At 43.1% G+C, this 16,415-nt stretch overlaps 1 protein-coding gene across 4 annotated transcripts in view; it reads right to left on the bottom strand.

Moving 5' to 3' along the window:
* Positions 1-16,415, bottom strand: part of BAALC (BAALC binder of MAP3K1 and KLF4) — an 84,727-nt gene that overhangs the window by 5,265 nt on the left and 63,047 nt on the right. For 2 of the 4 annotated variants that reach the window (XM_055286956.2, XM_055286957.2), the window contains one exon: positions 12,000-12,166. The exons of 1 other annotated variant lie outside the window; for it this stretch is intronic. In XM_055286956.2, coding sequence (XP_055142931.1) covers positions 12,000-12,166 — 167 coding nt within the window. Of the gene's footprint in view, positions 1-11,999; positions 12,167-16,415 lie in introns of those variants that run through there. One more of the 4 variants, XR_008659051.2, reaches the window with a different exon arrangement.

The raw sequence follows: 16,415 nt of genomic DNA, 5'->3' as shown, positions 1-16,415 counted from the left end.
TCTTGTTATTTGTCTGTAACTCCTCCTGTCCTTTAAAGCATTCTTTCGAAGAGTAGTGAGGACTGAGCTCTGATTTTTTTAATCTTGCCCACTCCTATCTAAGGGGTCTGGGGAGTCATGCCCTACAAACCATAAATTCTCATCAGATGGGTTTTATTTAACCCTGTATATCGTGACTTACTTTGCAATCTGACTCTGGCATAACAAGGAAGAAAATAAAAATATTTTACGCCAAAACGTTTTTCTGCTATATTTTGAAATGGCCCTGCAAAGCCATCCCTTGTGGGAAAAATCCACATTCTATAGAGAATCCACTTTCCCCCTCCTTTTTTTTCCTTCCTTCCTTTCCACATCCAGGTGATAATCAACTAAGAGCTAGGTGCCCTTTTAGGCCGGATAAGAAACATTTTACAACCTGCTCTCCCTGAAGTCGGCTATCTGAGAGCTTCCTCTGCACAACAAAACTTGGTCTCCACAATCCTTTATCTTAACCTGAACATTTCCTTTCTATTGATCCTAGGTCTTCAGATAAACGCAACCAATTGTCTACCAGAAAATATTTAAATTTACCTATAGTCTGGAAGGCCCCGCCCCCCGCCCACCCACTCTGCTTTGAGTTGTCCCGCCTTTCTGAGCCAAACCAATGTATTTCTTAAATGTATTTGATTGATGTCTCATGCCTCCCTAAAATACATAAAACCAAGCTGTGCCCTGCCCACCTTGGGCACATGTTCTCAGGACCTGCTGAGGGTTGTGTCATGGGCCACGGTCACTCATATTTGGCTCAGAATAAATCTCTTCAGATATTTTACAGAGTTTGACTCTTTTCATCAACAGTAGTTACTTCATTTTCTGAGTTCACATTGGACTGCCCCATGCCTGCTAAACCACACACACACACAGACGCACGCAGATGCACATGCACATATGCACACACACACAAAGCGTTGTGAAGGAAAAGAAGGCAGTGATTCTGTTTCCTAAAGAAAACCGTGGTGATTATGAGACCAATTCCATCTGTCTTCCATTTCGGGTGTCACTAAATAGCTTTGAGGACTGGGGCATGGACTACAATGCAGAGGCCTTCTTTAAAGTGAGCTAAATTGAGTGCAGCATTCCCCTCAAATTGGTGGGAGGTAAGAGGGCTTTCCAGAATGGAAATGGAAATGTTCCAAACTGCAGAAATCCTTTTCTTTAGAAAAGACTGTTGGTAAGATTTCACAAAAGTTTATTAAAGATGACACACAGATGATACAAAGCTATTTCAGCCTACACTTCTAAGCTTAAAAATCTAAGCAAAAATCCAGTAGTTGGATTTCCAAGCCTATTTAAGAGGTTACAAAGTAGTCATTCCTATAACAGCCACAGATATATATATATATATAATTGTAATCCCAATTACAATAGGGTCATTTCTTAAATCTGTATATTATAAGCCTGCACAATGGAAATGTTCAGAGCACAAACTTTGGGGCCAGATAGACCTGGGCATGGAGCAAGCCTTTGCTGCCAGTTAGCTGCAACAAGACATGTTGCTTTGACATTTGAGTCTCAGTTCTATTATCTGAAAAATGAAGCAAATAATGCCTGCTTTTTACTTTTCTTTGAGAGAATTAAGTATGTCACATAATATTGAGAGGGTTACCAACTTCTCCTAGTTTATCCTGGTTTATCCAGGGCCGAGAAGTTTTTTTGTTGGTTTTGTTTTGAGACAGTCTCGCTCTGTCGCCAGGCTGGAGTGCAGTGGCTCAATCTTTGCTCACTGCAATCTCTGCCTCCCAGGTTCAAGAGATTCTCCTGCCGTGTAGCTGGATTACAGGCGTGCACCACGCCTAGCTAATTTTTGTATTTTTAGTAGAGACAGGGTTTCACTATGTTGGCCAGGATGGTCTCAATCTCCTGACCTTGTGATCTGCCCACCTCAGCCTCCCAAAGTGCTGGAATTAGAGGCGTGAGCCAGCCACTACGCCCGGCCTGCCAAAAAGTTTTAAAACTAAAGGTCCCACATCCCAGAAACCTACTCAGGCCCCAGCAAACCAGGACGGTTAGTCACCTCAATTATAGCCATTATCATTAATTTTATTTGTAAAAAGATGATGTCAGTCAAACAGCAAATTAAAATATAAAGCCTCATTATACTGAAATGATGACTACTGCTACTACTACTTCTAAATGGCAACAACAATAACTCTAAAAGTTGTGCTTCCAGATAAAGGATAAACTAGAGTTCTGTAACTCCCATGATATGGGCTCAAAAGGTTCCAAGCCATAAACAAATCCACTTTCAACTAATGACACTGCATTTAAGTTAGCAAATTAAACAATTAGAACAACAATGCATTTTCTCAGAAATGTTTTATGAAAGAGAAGCTTTTGAATCTGAGACATCACCAGAAAAGTACCCAACCAAAAGCAGCCATGAGGATGTTTAAGAGGTTGGTAGTCGTTGCAATTGAGGACTAAACTCTGATTTTTTTTATCTTGCCCAAATTCCTATCTAAGGTGCCTGGGGAGTCATGACCTACAAACCATAAATTCTCATCAGATAGGTTTTGTTTGACCCTGTATATTGTGTCTTACTTTCCAGTCTGACTCTGGCATAACAAGGAAGAAAATCAAAATGTTTTACCCCAAAATATATTTCCTTGACATATCTTGAAATTGCCCCACAGAGTCTCTTGTGGGAAAAATCCACATTCTATAAAGAATCCTTTTTCCCCTTTGTTTTCCTTCCTTCCTTCCCAGATCCAGGAGATAATCAACTAAGAGCCAGCCACCTCTATAAGTCTGTAAAAAATTTACAACCTGCTCTCTCTAAAGTCTGCCATCTAAGAGCTTCCTCTACACAATAAAACTTGGTCTCCACAATCCCTTTCCTTAATCTGAAAATTCCTTTCTACGGATCCCAGGTCTTTAGACAAACTCAACAAGAAAATGTTTAAATTTACCTATAGCCTGGAAGCCCCTGCCCCCTGCCTGCCCAGTTTGCTTTGAGCTGTCCCGCCTTTTTAAACCAAACCAATGTATTCCTTAAATGTATTTGATTGATGTCTCATGCCTCCCTAAAATATATAAAACCAAGCTGTGCCCCAACCACCTTGGGCACATATTCTCAGGATCTCCTGAGGGCTGTGTCATGGGCCATGGTCACTCATATTTGGTTCAGAATAAATCTCTTCAAATATTTTAGAGTTTGACTCTTTTCATCAACACAATCTAGTTACAACTCAAAAACCTTAGATTTCAAGCCCAAACAAGAGAGAGAAAGAATATGAGAAAAAGAACTACAATGCCAGATATTTTATCTAGAAGTTTGGAGAAGTGAGTTGTTTTGCCCTCCGCTGAGAAGAGCAACATAAATACAAGAAACAATCACACCATTTTGTCCCTCAGTGCCTGTGATGCTTTATACAACATATTTTCCCCTCTGATGTAGTTTTCAGCCAGCCAAACCTTTTTATTTAACATCACGCCCCCATCCCTTTTTAATGACAGGAAAAGAAAATGTGTTTCTATTGCAATTATTGGCTTTAAAAAAAAAAAAGTATGGTCCCCAATTCCATAATGAGAGGAACCTAATTAGCACCTTTCTCTCATGCAGCCGTGCCAATCCTTCCTCTACTTCTAACATTCTTGTTTTGTGAGTTTTATCACCATTGACTCTTGTTAATGGGCCACCTTTGGTTTTTCACCTAGTTTTACAGCTTTTCAACTCTTTCCTTACCTCATTTTAATTTCTGCAGCTTTAGTACCCCATGAATCATAGATTTTAGTCTTCTTGATACTGCCTCTTTAATTAAAAGTAGTCTGCCATTTCTCAAGGGTAACCAGATTGACCGTGATAACCTCTTGGCAGTCTCTGACCCAGATGGACTTGTTTATCTTGGGGTTCAGATGTCAATAATCAGCCCATTTCCTGTGGAGGTTGGGACAGCTTGGCTGCTCCTGGAGACCTGGATTCAAGACTGCAGCTACCTTTGTTCAGCCTTTACTCACTTTACCCCCAAATGGAAATAAAGATGTTCTCAGCTTTGCTTGAATTCCACAAATATATCTGTACCTAACATGGGATTATACAAACCTTTTCATAGTTCTTCGCAGACAACAAAGAAAAACACGGCTTCTGAGATTACGATGTGTGAGACACCAATTTTTCTGTATAAGTAGTATTTTTAATTATAAAAGGAAGACATAATTATGGCAAAAAGAAATTCAAAGAGTAGAGAAGGGCTTCTAGTGCCTTCCCCAGAGATAATTATGGCTAATATTTTCTTATGGAATGTTGCAGGGATTTTCTAGGCATATAGAAGCATAGGGCTCTGTTATTCTCTCTCCCTATATTCTTTACTTCCTTCCTGGCCTTTAACCACAGTTTAAATTATGCATTTATTTTTCACTTCTTTTTTACTTCCTCCTCATATTGTAAACTTCAAGACAGTAGGAACCTAGTCTATTTCGTTCATTATAGTATCGCCACACTCTAATTTAGTACCTGTCGCATAATAGACACTCAATAAGTAATTTGACCATGAACACATGTGTGAAGATAAATCTTCAGAAAGAAAAGAAAAATCCCTGGGAACAGAAACTGTGTGCATTGCCCTGCCTCAGTGTCCCAGAACTTTCCTACAAGATTTCAATTACATCCATGATTAATCATCCCTTGCCCCATCCCTGAGAGACAGGTGGGAATGTTACTGTATTCGCTTTCCCAGTGAGGCAGCTGAAACCACTCAGGCAAATGCAATTAACTCAAGGCCAATGTCAATATGGGTGATGAGTCAAACTAAAGATGGTGGCCCCAGGTTTCATATCCCCTCTCTCACAACTCTGCCAAGCTCACTGTAAATTCTCCACAATTAAGTTTCAGATAATGGGAAGGAAGAACTTGGGGCTTAGATGGAGACAGACCTGGGTTTGAATTTGAACACAGCCAAATCATGACTCCTTGGGCCATGTTGACCAGATATCTAATTTCTGAGCCTCTGTTTTCCCAGGTAGGAAATGATGCTGCTTACCTTTTAGAGTTGTAAGGGTTAAAAATGATGTCATAGTGTGTCTGGCACGTTGTAGGCACTTCAAAATATTAGTTTTATCCTGTCTTCCTTCCCAAAAGATTAAAGACGAGAGCTTTGGCAGCTGCAACTCCAAGATGTTTGACTTCTTTTCAGACAGGTCTCATGAAAGGAAGATACACAATAACACACCCTAATTGTTCTCAAATTCTGTGAATTTATTTGCTGCTGCTTTGTGAATTTGTACGGCATTAATGCAAGGTCAGTCAGGGGACATTTGATCTTAGCAACTCCACCAAGGGCCAGCTGCTAGCCTCAGAATGCAGGGGTCAGACTATGCTGCAGGTAAAACTCTCAAGAATCCTCCAAGCCTGGAGCACATTCTATGCAGACCACAGCCCCCTTCCCCATCTACACTTAGACTTACCCCGGGAGTTTGTATCAAGTGCCAAAAGGAGTTGTTGCTTTTCAACTTGAACCTCAGATAGAAGATCAGATATTAGGAAGGCAGCAGAACCTGCTTTAGAAAAGCAACTGGGCAACCACAGAACAGTCATCACAGGGTAGTGGTGCAGAGCTGGGATGGGTGGGGTCGAAGCTATGGGAACCTTTTCTAATCTGAGTGATGACTAGGCTGTCTCAGTTAATCAACACGTAGGTAGCGAGTACCTGTTAGGTTCATAACCCTGAAGTAGGCTCAGGATTCAAGGGAAGAATAGAAAGAAAAATAAGGCAGTCTCCGCCCTGAGAGCCTTCCAGTTGAACTGGTTTGACTGCAGACCCTTACATGAATACCGAGTCTTACAAATCTCTACAAGAGGTAGCAGCCAGTAGGTAGGTGCACATCTCTGTATTGCTAAATTCCTTCCTTTTTTCCCCAGGCTCGCACTAGAGAGGACGCCAAGGTGCCCTTCTAATAGCTTTCCCTTTCTTTGGTTTTCCCAGAGGTTTCTGTTGTTCGCTCTCTCCTTTTAATGTCTGTTTTTGTTTTTCTGGGAGAGACTCATATTTGCTTTCCAAACTCTCCCTTGATATGTCTTATATTAGTCTTATCCAGGAGAAATCCTGGGCTGGTCCTAACCTCCTGTCTTGATCAGGTCTCATATCTCTGTGGACCTTCACCTGTCTTTCCCAGACTGGGCCAGGCCTTGCCAATGATGTTGACCAGACACTGGGGGAGGGGGGAGGAGGAGGAGGAGAAAACTCCTTGGCTGAGAATCAGTCCCTGTGCTAATTCCTTCAGCACGGTCCGGTCACTTTGTCAAGAATAATAAAGCAACTTGAAAATATGCAGCTTCTGAAGACAGGAGGGTTCCCTGCAAGGCCAGCCACATGTCAGAGCCTTTTCTACTTGAGCTATAGCCACATATACACTTTTACTGTAGCTGAATACTTGAGGAGGTATTTTAAGGGGTTGGAGAGGGGGGGAATAAGAGTCCTAAGCCTAAGGAAATGGCACATTCAGGTTAGAGAGTAAATGTTTGGAGGCAGCCCAAAGTTCCTGAACAACTAAATAGCGGGAGAAGACAAGCAACTACAGCGCTGCCTCTCGTGTTGTTTGCTGAGCTCAGGTAGGGAGCTGGATGAAGGAGACCACGCCAGTGATTTATCAGACACTGTGGAGTCAGTAAGGCCCCAAATGACTGGGGAAATCAAGGTGCAATAGAGAAAGAGAAAGAGCTCCCCACCGAGACAGTCAGTTCCAATTTATGAAAGATCATTTTTGCCACAATCTTCTTGCCAGTTAACAACCTATTAACACCAGGCATAAGGTGGGGGGATTGGAGGAAATTGACAAAAAGGAAGATATGGTTTGTTTGATGGGACATGAAGTGGAGAAGGGCTCCAAACACAAGGTGCTATCGCTCACAGCCATAAGCAACATTAGTTGCCCCATCACCCTTCGGAAAACAGTTTAAATGTGAGGTGGCACTTGCATTAAATAGAGTAGCTGCTACCCCTGACTAGTGACCTTCTACTTCCTTCATAGCCCATTCAGAGTCTAAATGCTTTATTTATTCTATATTATTTGGCTCCCAACCCAACTCCATTAAAACTAGCAGCTGCTTCAGATCAAAAGCCATGTCTGTCTTTTCTACCCCTGGATCCTTGGCACTGGAACAGTGCCTAGCACCTAGAAAGCACTCAATGAACATTTGATGAAGGAATCTTAAGAGTAGTTATAGGAACTGATGAAAAAATTTTCCAGGCCTGGCAAGGATTGCCTTTCACATACAAATTTGTTTTGTAAATCTGAATGGCAGCACTGCAGTAGGCCTGTGGATGAGGACACATGCTTCATGAAAGGGGTCTTCTAGAGAAGGAAAGCTTTAAAAAAATGCCAAAAAACCACCAACCAGGTGGCCTGATGGTGCCTAAGGGGGGTGTGGTGAAATGCTAATAGCTCATATAGGGGTTCAATGGAAGACTGGAAGAGGCAAGTGGATACTGACTGAACCAGATACTGAAAATGCACAAAGCTTTGGCCCAGAGTCTAAGAGACACACTAGGAAAAAAACAGTATATCAAAGGCCCAGGAGAGAATAGGAAGAAAAGTATTTTCTTTGGGCAAATAGTAGGCAGTTGAGAGCCGGCCTGAGGGTTGGTATAAGGTAGCTCTGCTGACAGAAGCATCAATCACAGGTAAACTTAGCTTCTAAACTAACATCTTAGACAGAAAACCTTTGCCTTGGCCTTTGAGGGACTCAGAATGGCCAGTGACTGGTGAGGTCTCGGGATGTGAAGACCACTGATTATCTTTTAAATATAAACCCTTAAAACTGAAGTTATCAGCTCCCTGATCTTATTTTGAAAATAGTTACAACACAGCCATGTTCATTTAATTATGAAAACAAAAGCTGCACAGGCTGCTCATCGATATGCATCATCTGCCCAGGGGTGCTGCATTGGGCAGGTGTGTGTGGTCATCACTCCCCTGTGACAGTTTCCACTGCTGCTGAAGCCCTATGGGGGCTGACTCTGCCTGCCCCATTTTAAAGGCCCATGAGCTCCCAAAATGTGTGTGGGGTGTGTGTGTGTGTGTGTGGCATGGGGGCGTGCTTTCCCTAGCTATATCTGAGTCTCAATTCCCATCTGTAAATTGGAGACAACAATGTCAACATTTTAGAGTTATTGTGAGGATTAAGAGATAATATAACAAAGTGCTCAGCACCCTATGTCATACCTAGACCACACATGAATAAATAGTTGGTAGTGGCCAGGTGCAGTGGCTCACACCTATAATCCTAGCACTTAGGGAGGCTGAGGCAGAAGGATTGCTTGAGCTCAGGAGTTTGAGACCAGCCTGGGCAACATAGTGAGATCTCCTCTCTTCAAATAATTAACAAAGTGGCTGGGCATGGTGGTGCGTGCCTATGGTCCCAGTTAGTTAGGAGGCTGCACTTGAGCCCAGGCATTGGAGGCTGCAGAGAGCAGTGACCGAACCACTGCACTCCAGCCTGGGTGATAGAGTGAGACCCCATCTATAAATAAATAGATAAATGAATAAATAAATAAGTTGTTGCTACCACAAGGAAGACAGACTAAGCACAACTTACTGATTTTTAATTCTTTTGTTCCATAACTGGAACTCAACCACTGCTAGTTAGAGTATAAAGCAGCATAACCACTTTGGAAAACTATTTGTCAATGCCTATGAAAGTCAAATATACTCCTGTCCTATGACCCAGCAATTCCACTCCTAGGTATATTCCCAAAAGAAGTGCTATCCACCAAAGGACATGCACACAAACATTAAAAGCTGTATTGTTCACAATAGCCCCAAACTGGAAACAATCCAAATGTTTATCAAGTAAAATGGTTAAATTGCAGTGTATTCATATAAGGAAATATACATAACAATGAAAATGAGAAAATTATTGCAACTCAGAACAACATGGGTGATTTTCACAAGGATAATGTTGAGCAAAAGAAGCCAGACATGAAAAAGGTCACACTTGTATGATTCTATTTATAAAAGTCTCAAAGATAAACCAAACTGATCTATAATACTAGGGGTGAGAAGAATGGAGACATTGTGGATTTCTGGGCTGGTGATAATGTTCTATGTCTTCATCTGCATGATGGTTACATGGATGTGCCACCTTATAAGAATTCATTGAAGTTATGAGTTGCATTTCTTTGTGTATGTATGTAGTATGTGGTAGTACGTATGTAGTATGTGTAGCCTGCATTATTTTTTGTGTATGTATGTAGTATGTGGTAGTATGTATGTAGTATGTGTAGCCTGCATTATTGCTCCGAATTCTTTGCTCTCTCTCCACTTTGGACAGAGTATGTTTCCCTGCTTAAAGTTGGGCTTGTCCATTTGACTTGCTTTGGCCAATGGGATATTAGTCAGTATGATGTGAGCAGAGACATGAAATGTGTTCAAGCAGTTTGGTTTTGCCCCCTTGGGTTTCTGCCATAGTCATAAGAATATACCCCAGAAAGCTGCTGCTTTCTTGGCCTGGTTTCCAGAATAATATATATGGAACAGACTGAGACAGCCCTGGAAAAGTCAGACTGAGCCTATTTAAGTTACAGCTGACCATGGTGGCAGTGGTGGGGGTGGGGGGAGGTGTTGTCTCAAGCAACTGAATGTTGCTGTGTTTTGTTATGCAGCATTATTGAGGTAACAACTGACTAATACACTATTCATTTTTAAAATGTACTTGAAGCTCTTATGTTCTATCTTCTTAATAGAAACCTTTTCCAATTTAAAGTTACCAACAACCTTCTACAGCACTTACATGGCCTTATTCATGTAACTCAATCAAATGAACCTCAGTTTCCTTGTCTATAAAATGGGGATAATGCTTACTTCACCATGCTCTTAGGGGAACTTAAGGAGCCAGTAGACTTAAAAGCACTTTGTAAACTGCAAAACACAATTTTAAAGTGATGGATGAGGGGGCCAGGAAATGAGGTGGGGAAACAAGTGTATGGATCATGCCATCCACCAGGCAAAGCTGCTTCCTCTTGACCACGGCTCATCCTGGCTCAGAGGGTAAGGGCACAACTGTGGGAAGGAGACTAGAAGACAAATATCTGGGCCTGTGGTAGAGCAGTCACCAAGCTTCTTTACATAGTTCTGTGGGTCCAGACTGTCTTGAGAGATGGCAATGATGATTAGGTCTCTAGAAGGCCAGCTTATGCACAGGCAAAGTAGACAATACAAAACTCTAGGAAGGACACCACAACCCTGAAGTCTACACCCCCCATTACCTTCTCCAGTGTCTGCAGGGCCACCGTTAGTGTTTCGTTTAAGTAGATTATGGTGCTGTGTGCCTAACTATTCCCTGTTAATCCTTACTGCCATTCTTATCTATATCCTAGTTTATAAGAACAGGCCCATCTGTTCACTCATTTTGGTATTATTTCCATTGTGTGGATAATGAACCTGAGATTCTGGGAGATTAAGTCATTTCTGAAAGGCCCTTAGTTAATGAGCTTTAGAGATGAATTTGCAACAGGTTTTCTGACCAAAACTTAGAGAGGCAACTCACTGATATGAGCAAGAATTCCATCATTAGATAATGAGTTGTACTCTCAGAAAACAGGTGGCATTGGCCCTAGGGGACAGGACCAGTAAGTTTTTGGAATGGGGGGCTAACCTGATTAAGCCTATCAAACTTAACCTGCATTGCTTGCTTTTAATCACTTACTTCTAGTTAATCTTAAAACCTATATAGCTGAAAGTCCCATAGCTAACCAATCCACTAGCTTTGTTACAAACTACATATCTGACATATAGATCACCACTGTAACAGTTGCTTAAAGTTGTTTTTCAGGAACTTGGGGTTAGCTCTTGTCCAGTTAAAGCCAGTTGAGATCACTGACCCTTCAACTGGGTTTGTAGAAATGCCCAAGAGGTGACCTTTTGAAGTTAGAAGGCCAAAACTCTTCCTGAAGATCATGCAAACACAGCCATTTTCTGAATATGAGTCCTGTGAAGAGCCATGAACCATGACTAGGCAAGCACAGACCACTGATTATCTCATTATCCCCCACTGCCAATCATCTTTCCCCATGCCTTAGATTACCTGGCTTCTTTATCTCATAGATAGCCCTAAACCCTCTTTGTGGAGGCAGATTTGGGATCTGTTCTTCTGCCTTCTCACTTGGCTGCCTCATGAATAAACTTTCTCTTTTGCAAAACCCATTGTCACAGTGATTGGTTTGCTGTGCACAGACAGAATGAACCTGGTTCAGTATCATTTTGACAGAAGAGATAGGAGAAAATGGGTATGGAGCCTAGGGTAAGCAGCGGATTTTGAAGGAGGTGGGGCATAGGGAAGATAAGGAAGTCAGAAGGAGGAACTGGGTGGAAGAGGAAGAGACTGCAGATGCCTGAGCCCAGCCTACTGAGAGTGCTCATTCTGGGCTGCCCCTCCTGTACCCATAAGAGGAGCTTCCCAACAATAGCTCTGGGAGAAAAGAAAGGATGCCAGCCACGTCCAGGGACATCACTGCCCTGCCTCTTCCAACAGTCTGGGGATGATGCTGTCACCACTTTCTGCTATGAGAGCCACCTTTGGGGGCCCTTCCACTGCCCACCTGGTTGGAGGGCCTGAGTAAAATGCCAGGCTTGTTTCCAACCACTCTGGTCTTCTCTTTCCTTCCTCTGCCCACTCCCCACCCTGCCAAGCCCTGAGACTGGCCAGCTGCCTGGCCTAAGACTGGTTCCTCTAACCAGCACAGTCCTCACCATCAACATGGTGACAGTGGCCACAGAAAACAAGATCCTTGAATAAAGCTGTGCTTAAGCAAACATACACATGGAAACAAAAAGCAGCAACCCTCAAGGCAGGGTTTTGGGGTGGGGTTTGCAGCAATTTTTACATGGGTGGGGTAGAGACTTTTTATTTCCAAGGTGAGCCATCCCTGGTCCCTCCCTGGACACAGCTGCTCGGTGGCTCTGCCCTGAAGCAAGCCCTGCCCCCATTCTCCAGTCCCCAGTTCATTCTGTGGCTGCAACCCTACCTCTGTGGTCTGAAGGCCGTTCTGTTTCTGGGTCAGAGGGCCTGAGCTGAGGCTCTGGGGATTTGGGCCCTGGGTCTCACAGTTCGTCTTCTTCTCTGGGTTGGGTATTCCACCTGGGGCTGTAGATCGGGGCACACCATTGGAGGGCAGTCCATCTTCCAGCACGCCTGGGGGAGGTAAGCAGAGGATGGAACCAGAAGCTTGCACATGGCAGATGTTGCAAACAATCCCAAAATGGTGGAGAAAAAGATAGTCAAAATGAAAAAACAAAAGTTGCCAGAAATCCCACCATGCAGAGCTACCATTTTCTATAAGAACATGTATGCTTTTTACAAAAAGGAGATTTTAAAACAGTTCTGTAACCTGAAATTTTTACTTAATGATACCTTGATGACTTTTTTCTATACCATTAAATATTCTGCCATATTATTTTTCACATGTCTGTGTCATCATTTATTTACCCAATCCCCTTTGCTTGGATATTTGTTTCCACATTTTTGTAATAAATCCTACTGTGATGAAATGCCTTGTGGTTAAAGCTTTATTTTAAATTACTTCCTTGGGATAAATTCCTAGAAGTGGGATTACTGGCTTGAAGGTTATATAAATGTTGGGTTTTTGTTTTGTTTTGTTTTTTAGAGAGACGGTCTCACTCTGTTGCCTAGGCTAGAGTGTAGTGGCATGATCATAGTTTGCTGCAGTCTCAAACTCCCGGGCTCAAGCGATCCTCTCACCTCAGCTTTCCAAGTAGCTGGGACTAAAGGCACGTTTCACCACGCCCAGCTAATTTTTGTAGAGACAGGGTCTCACTATGTTGCCCAGGCTGGTCATGAACTCCTGGCCTTGAGCAATCCTCCCACCTAAGTCTTCTAAAGTGCTGAGATTACAGGCATGAGATAACATGCTCGGCCAATACAGAGATTTTTTTTAATAGCTCCAGCTCGAAGTGTTGGACTGAGTATGTGTGCCTTTTACAACAAATGCCAAGAAATGATAGAAGTTTAAATAAATAGCCTCACTGAAAAGGAGAGGACTACACTGAGGAGTTAATAAAGGATGAACAGAATCTTGTTGGAAAGAGAAAAGGTGGCCCAGGAAGCATGACAGGGAATGCCAAGCATGATGTTAGAAGCTGACAGAGTTTCTGCCATAGTTACAGGGAGGCAAGGAGCAGCAAGGTAGCCCAGCCTTTCTACTCTTCCACCTGCTGAGGCCAGTCAGCAACAATAGAGCAGTCTGTGAGTGGCAGGGACTAGAGAGAAGGGCAGTGCTCTCAGGAGCTGGAGACACCTGAGAGAAAGAAAAACCCAAGTTAAGGAGACTCATATTTTGAAAATAGTGCCAAGAGTTAGGCCAATAGTAGTTCCCATCCCTGCTCTCCAAATGGCTCTCTCAAATAGATGCAGATGACATTCTAGCAGGAAACTTCAGTTACAAAAACCAGTACAAAAACAAGAGTGAGCAAACATTTGAGGAAGGCCAACATCATAAAAAAGAGACAACTAACTCTGCAATGGAGATCCCCAAAAGAAATGGAGTTAATATGGTATTCAGAAAAGAATTTTCAATAAGTGTAGTCAATCTGCTCAGAAGAATGAAGATAATACAACCACAAAATGAGGACAAGAGTTACCCAAAAATGTTCAATCAGAGATATTTGAAATAATAATCTTAAATGTTGAAAGAAAAAGCCCTCAATACAGAAGCTGAATAACACGATAGACAGAAACAGCAGTTTAGTGAGCTGAAAGGGCAGCAAGGAATTCTCCATGGTAGCACAGAGGGCTGAACATTATTAGGAAATGCAGGATAGAAATCCAGTAAATTAAGCCTTGATCTAATAAGAGTTTTACATGAGAGGCTAGAGAAGATTGAGGGGAAGCAATATTCACAGAAATAATAAAGATTTCTTAGAACCAAAGAAAGATGTGAAACCTCAATTTGAAGTAGGCTACCAAATACTTGGCAAGATAAGTAAAAAGAGAAGCCCAACCTAAGACAGACCTTAGTGAAGTTTCAGAACATCAATGATATCAAGGACAGCTTCAGAAGAGGAAAAAAAAATCAAGAGCGAGACTGACATCAACTTTTCACTCATCTTATGAAAACATTGTTTCATAAGAAGACTATGAAACAATGTTTTCAAGATTTCAAAGGATATGTACATTTTTAAGTCTTTTGCAATATATTTTCAAATGTACCTCTACAAGTCTGTCTTCTGTTGACCATCTGCCAACAGTATATAAGACAGCAATATTCCCTAAATCCTGACAAATACTGAATATTTTCTTTTCTGGTTTTCATCTTTGTCAATTTAAGAGGCAAAATAAAGTATCTCATTGCTTGGAGTAATGCTTCTTGATTTACTAAAGATGTTATATTATTTATATGCCTAATGACTAATTGTGTAGGTTTATATTTTAATTGTAAAGTCATTTGTTTCTTTTTCCTTTGGGGTATTTGCCTGGGCTTGCTTTTAATCAAACGTAAAGAAAAACAAACAAAATCCTTTCCCTGGGTGTTGAGAAATTATTTGCCATGGGGCAGGCATCGGAAGCAGAGTCTATTTTTGTATATCAAGGGCGGGAGGGTGTTGACTGGCAGAGTTGCTAAGACTGCAGTTCCCACACAGTGAGATGGCAGTGTCCGCAGAACACCTATCTGTGTGTCACCCACTTGCTCTGCCAAAAGCTAAAGAGCTTTCAACTGTGACCATGGGATAGAAATCAGAATTCAAAACATTGAAAGTCACAGTGGAAAATATCTGGTCCAGAGCTCCCTGACTGTCAGGCCTCAGCACATTGGAGTGCTGTGATGGATTCAAGGTGAACAGAGAAATGGATTCCTGCAGCTAGGCTTGCCCCAAATCCTTGTGGCTTCCTTCCTCCACCAATTACAGCCTGCCCCTGCTCTTCCCATTCCCACCTGTTCTCCATCCTGTACCTAAAGGGGCCTGAGATGCATGTGTATGAACACCACAGTACACATGTCTCATCTCTGCCCACTCCTCCCTGCAAACAGCCTGGGGCTAGGGCAGTGTACACCTGCAGAAGAGATCAGGAAAACAGGCCCATGAAGACCCTGGAAGCAGGCTTGGTGTGGATTTGGATTTGGTGTGATTCAGACTGGATTCCAGGGTCCCAGTGCCCACAGAAGAGCCTAGAATAGTGCTACTCGGTGTCCTCCAGGGACCAAACTGTTGTTACTCTCTGCTGTGGGATACGTATAAGAACTGAGTGAAAGCATTTACAAATTTCTATAGCAACTTGACATTGCCAGAACATCCAAAGGCAGACTTGTCTGACTGAACTTACTGATTGAGCAGGGTGCAAACTAGGTTGAGTGCTTTTAAACTCATGGGTTGAGTCACAAGTGGGGCGAGTTGTGTATTAATCACACAAAGTAGGACCACATATTTGTCTGTGATGGACTGGGGGAACAAAAGCAACGAATTCTGAAGGAGGGCTGAGGCTTTGGTAGATACGTCCCTTTGGCCTCTGGATAACACACCCTGTAGGAAGGGTGGGGCTGATAGGGGTGAAAGGGGCAAGGGGTGTCTGAAGCCCAAGACCAAGGTAAAGACTTCATTTCCTAAGCCTAGGGTAGAACTGCCTTCAGCCCTTGGGGCTGCTGAATGGGAGTCAAGGCTGGCCAGGGCTCCCTTTGCTTGCTGTTTACCCCAGTGTGCCATACAGATATTGCCTTGTTTTGTTGAGATGGAGTCTCGTTCTGTCGCCTACGGTGGAGTGCAGTGGCATGATCTCAACTTACTGCAGCCTCTGCCTCCTGGGTTCAAGCAACTGAACTGCCACAGCCTCCTGAGTAGCTAGGACTACAGGCATGCACTACCACACCCAGCCAATTTTTGTATTTTAAGTGGAGATGGAGTCTCACCGTGTTGGCTAGGCTGGTCTCAAACTCCTGGCCTCAAGTGATCCACCCACCTTGGCCTCCCAAAGTGCTGGGATTACAGGTGTGAGCCCCCACACCCAGCCTCCAGATGTTGCCATTTTCTATGTGTGTCATGACTTGGCACCTGGGTCAAAGGTCTGTGAGAGGACCCTACTGAGCCATCCACTGAATGCACCATGATGCTGCCAGCCTGGATGGGGATGGCCACTCCCTTGTCATACCTGAGACACTTCAAGGGGCACACTTGCCCCCAATCCTCCCTATGCCTATGGCCAGGTCCCTCTGGGGGTTGAAGGACATGAAACACAGCTCCCTTCTCCCTTCCCCCAATGCAATCCAGTAGCTGATCCACGAGGAGGGCAGCAGGGAAACAAGGAGAGGCCTTATGCACCAGGATCAAGAGCAGTCAGCAGGGAATATATCCCAGGGAGGCAGAAAGGCAACAGCAAGTGGGGCCAAGTATGATTTAGAGCTCCAAGCCCGGGGACACGCTCCATTGTCCAT

Source organism: Symphalangus syndactylus, chromosome 7 (genome assembly GCF_028878055.3).
Source record: "Symphalangus syndactylus isolate Jambi chromosome 7, NHGRI_mSymSyn1-v2.1_pri, whole genome shotgun sequence".
Taxonomy (NCBI): domain Eukaryota; kingdom Metazoa; phylum Chordata; class Mammalia; order Primates; family Hylobatidae; genus Symphalangus; species Symphalangus syndactylus.
Note: the sequence above shows the minus strand (reverse complement) of the source record. Positions and strands in the feature narration are given on the sequence as shown.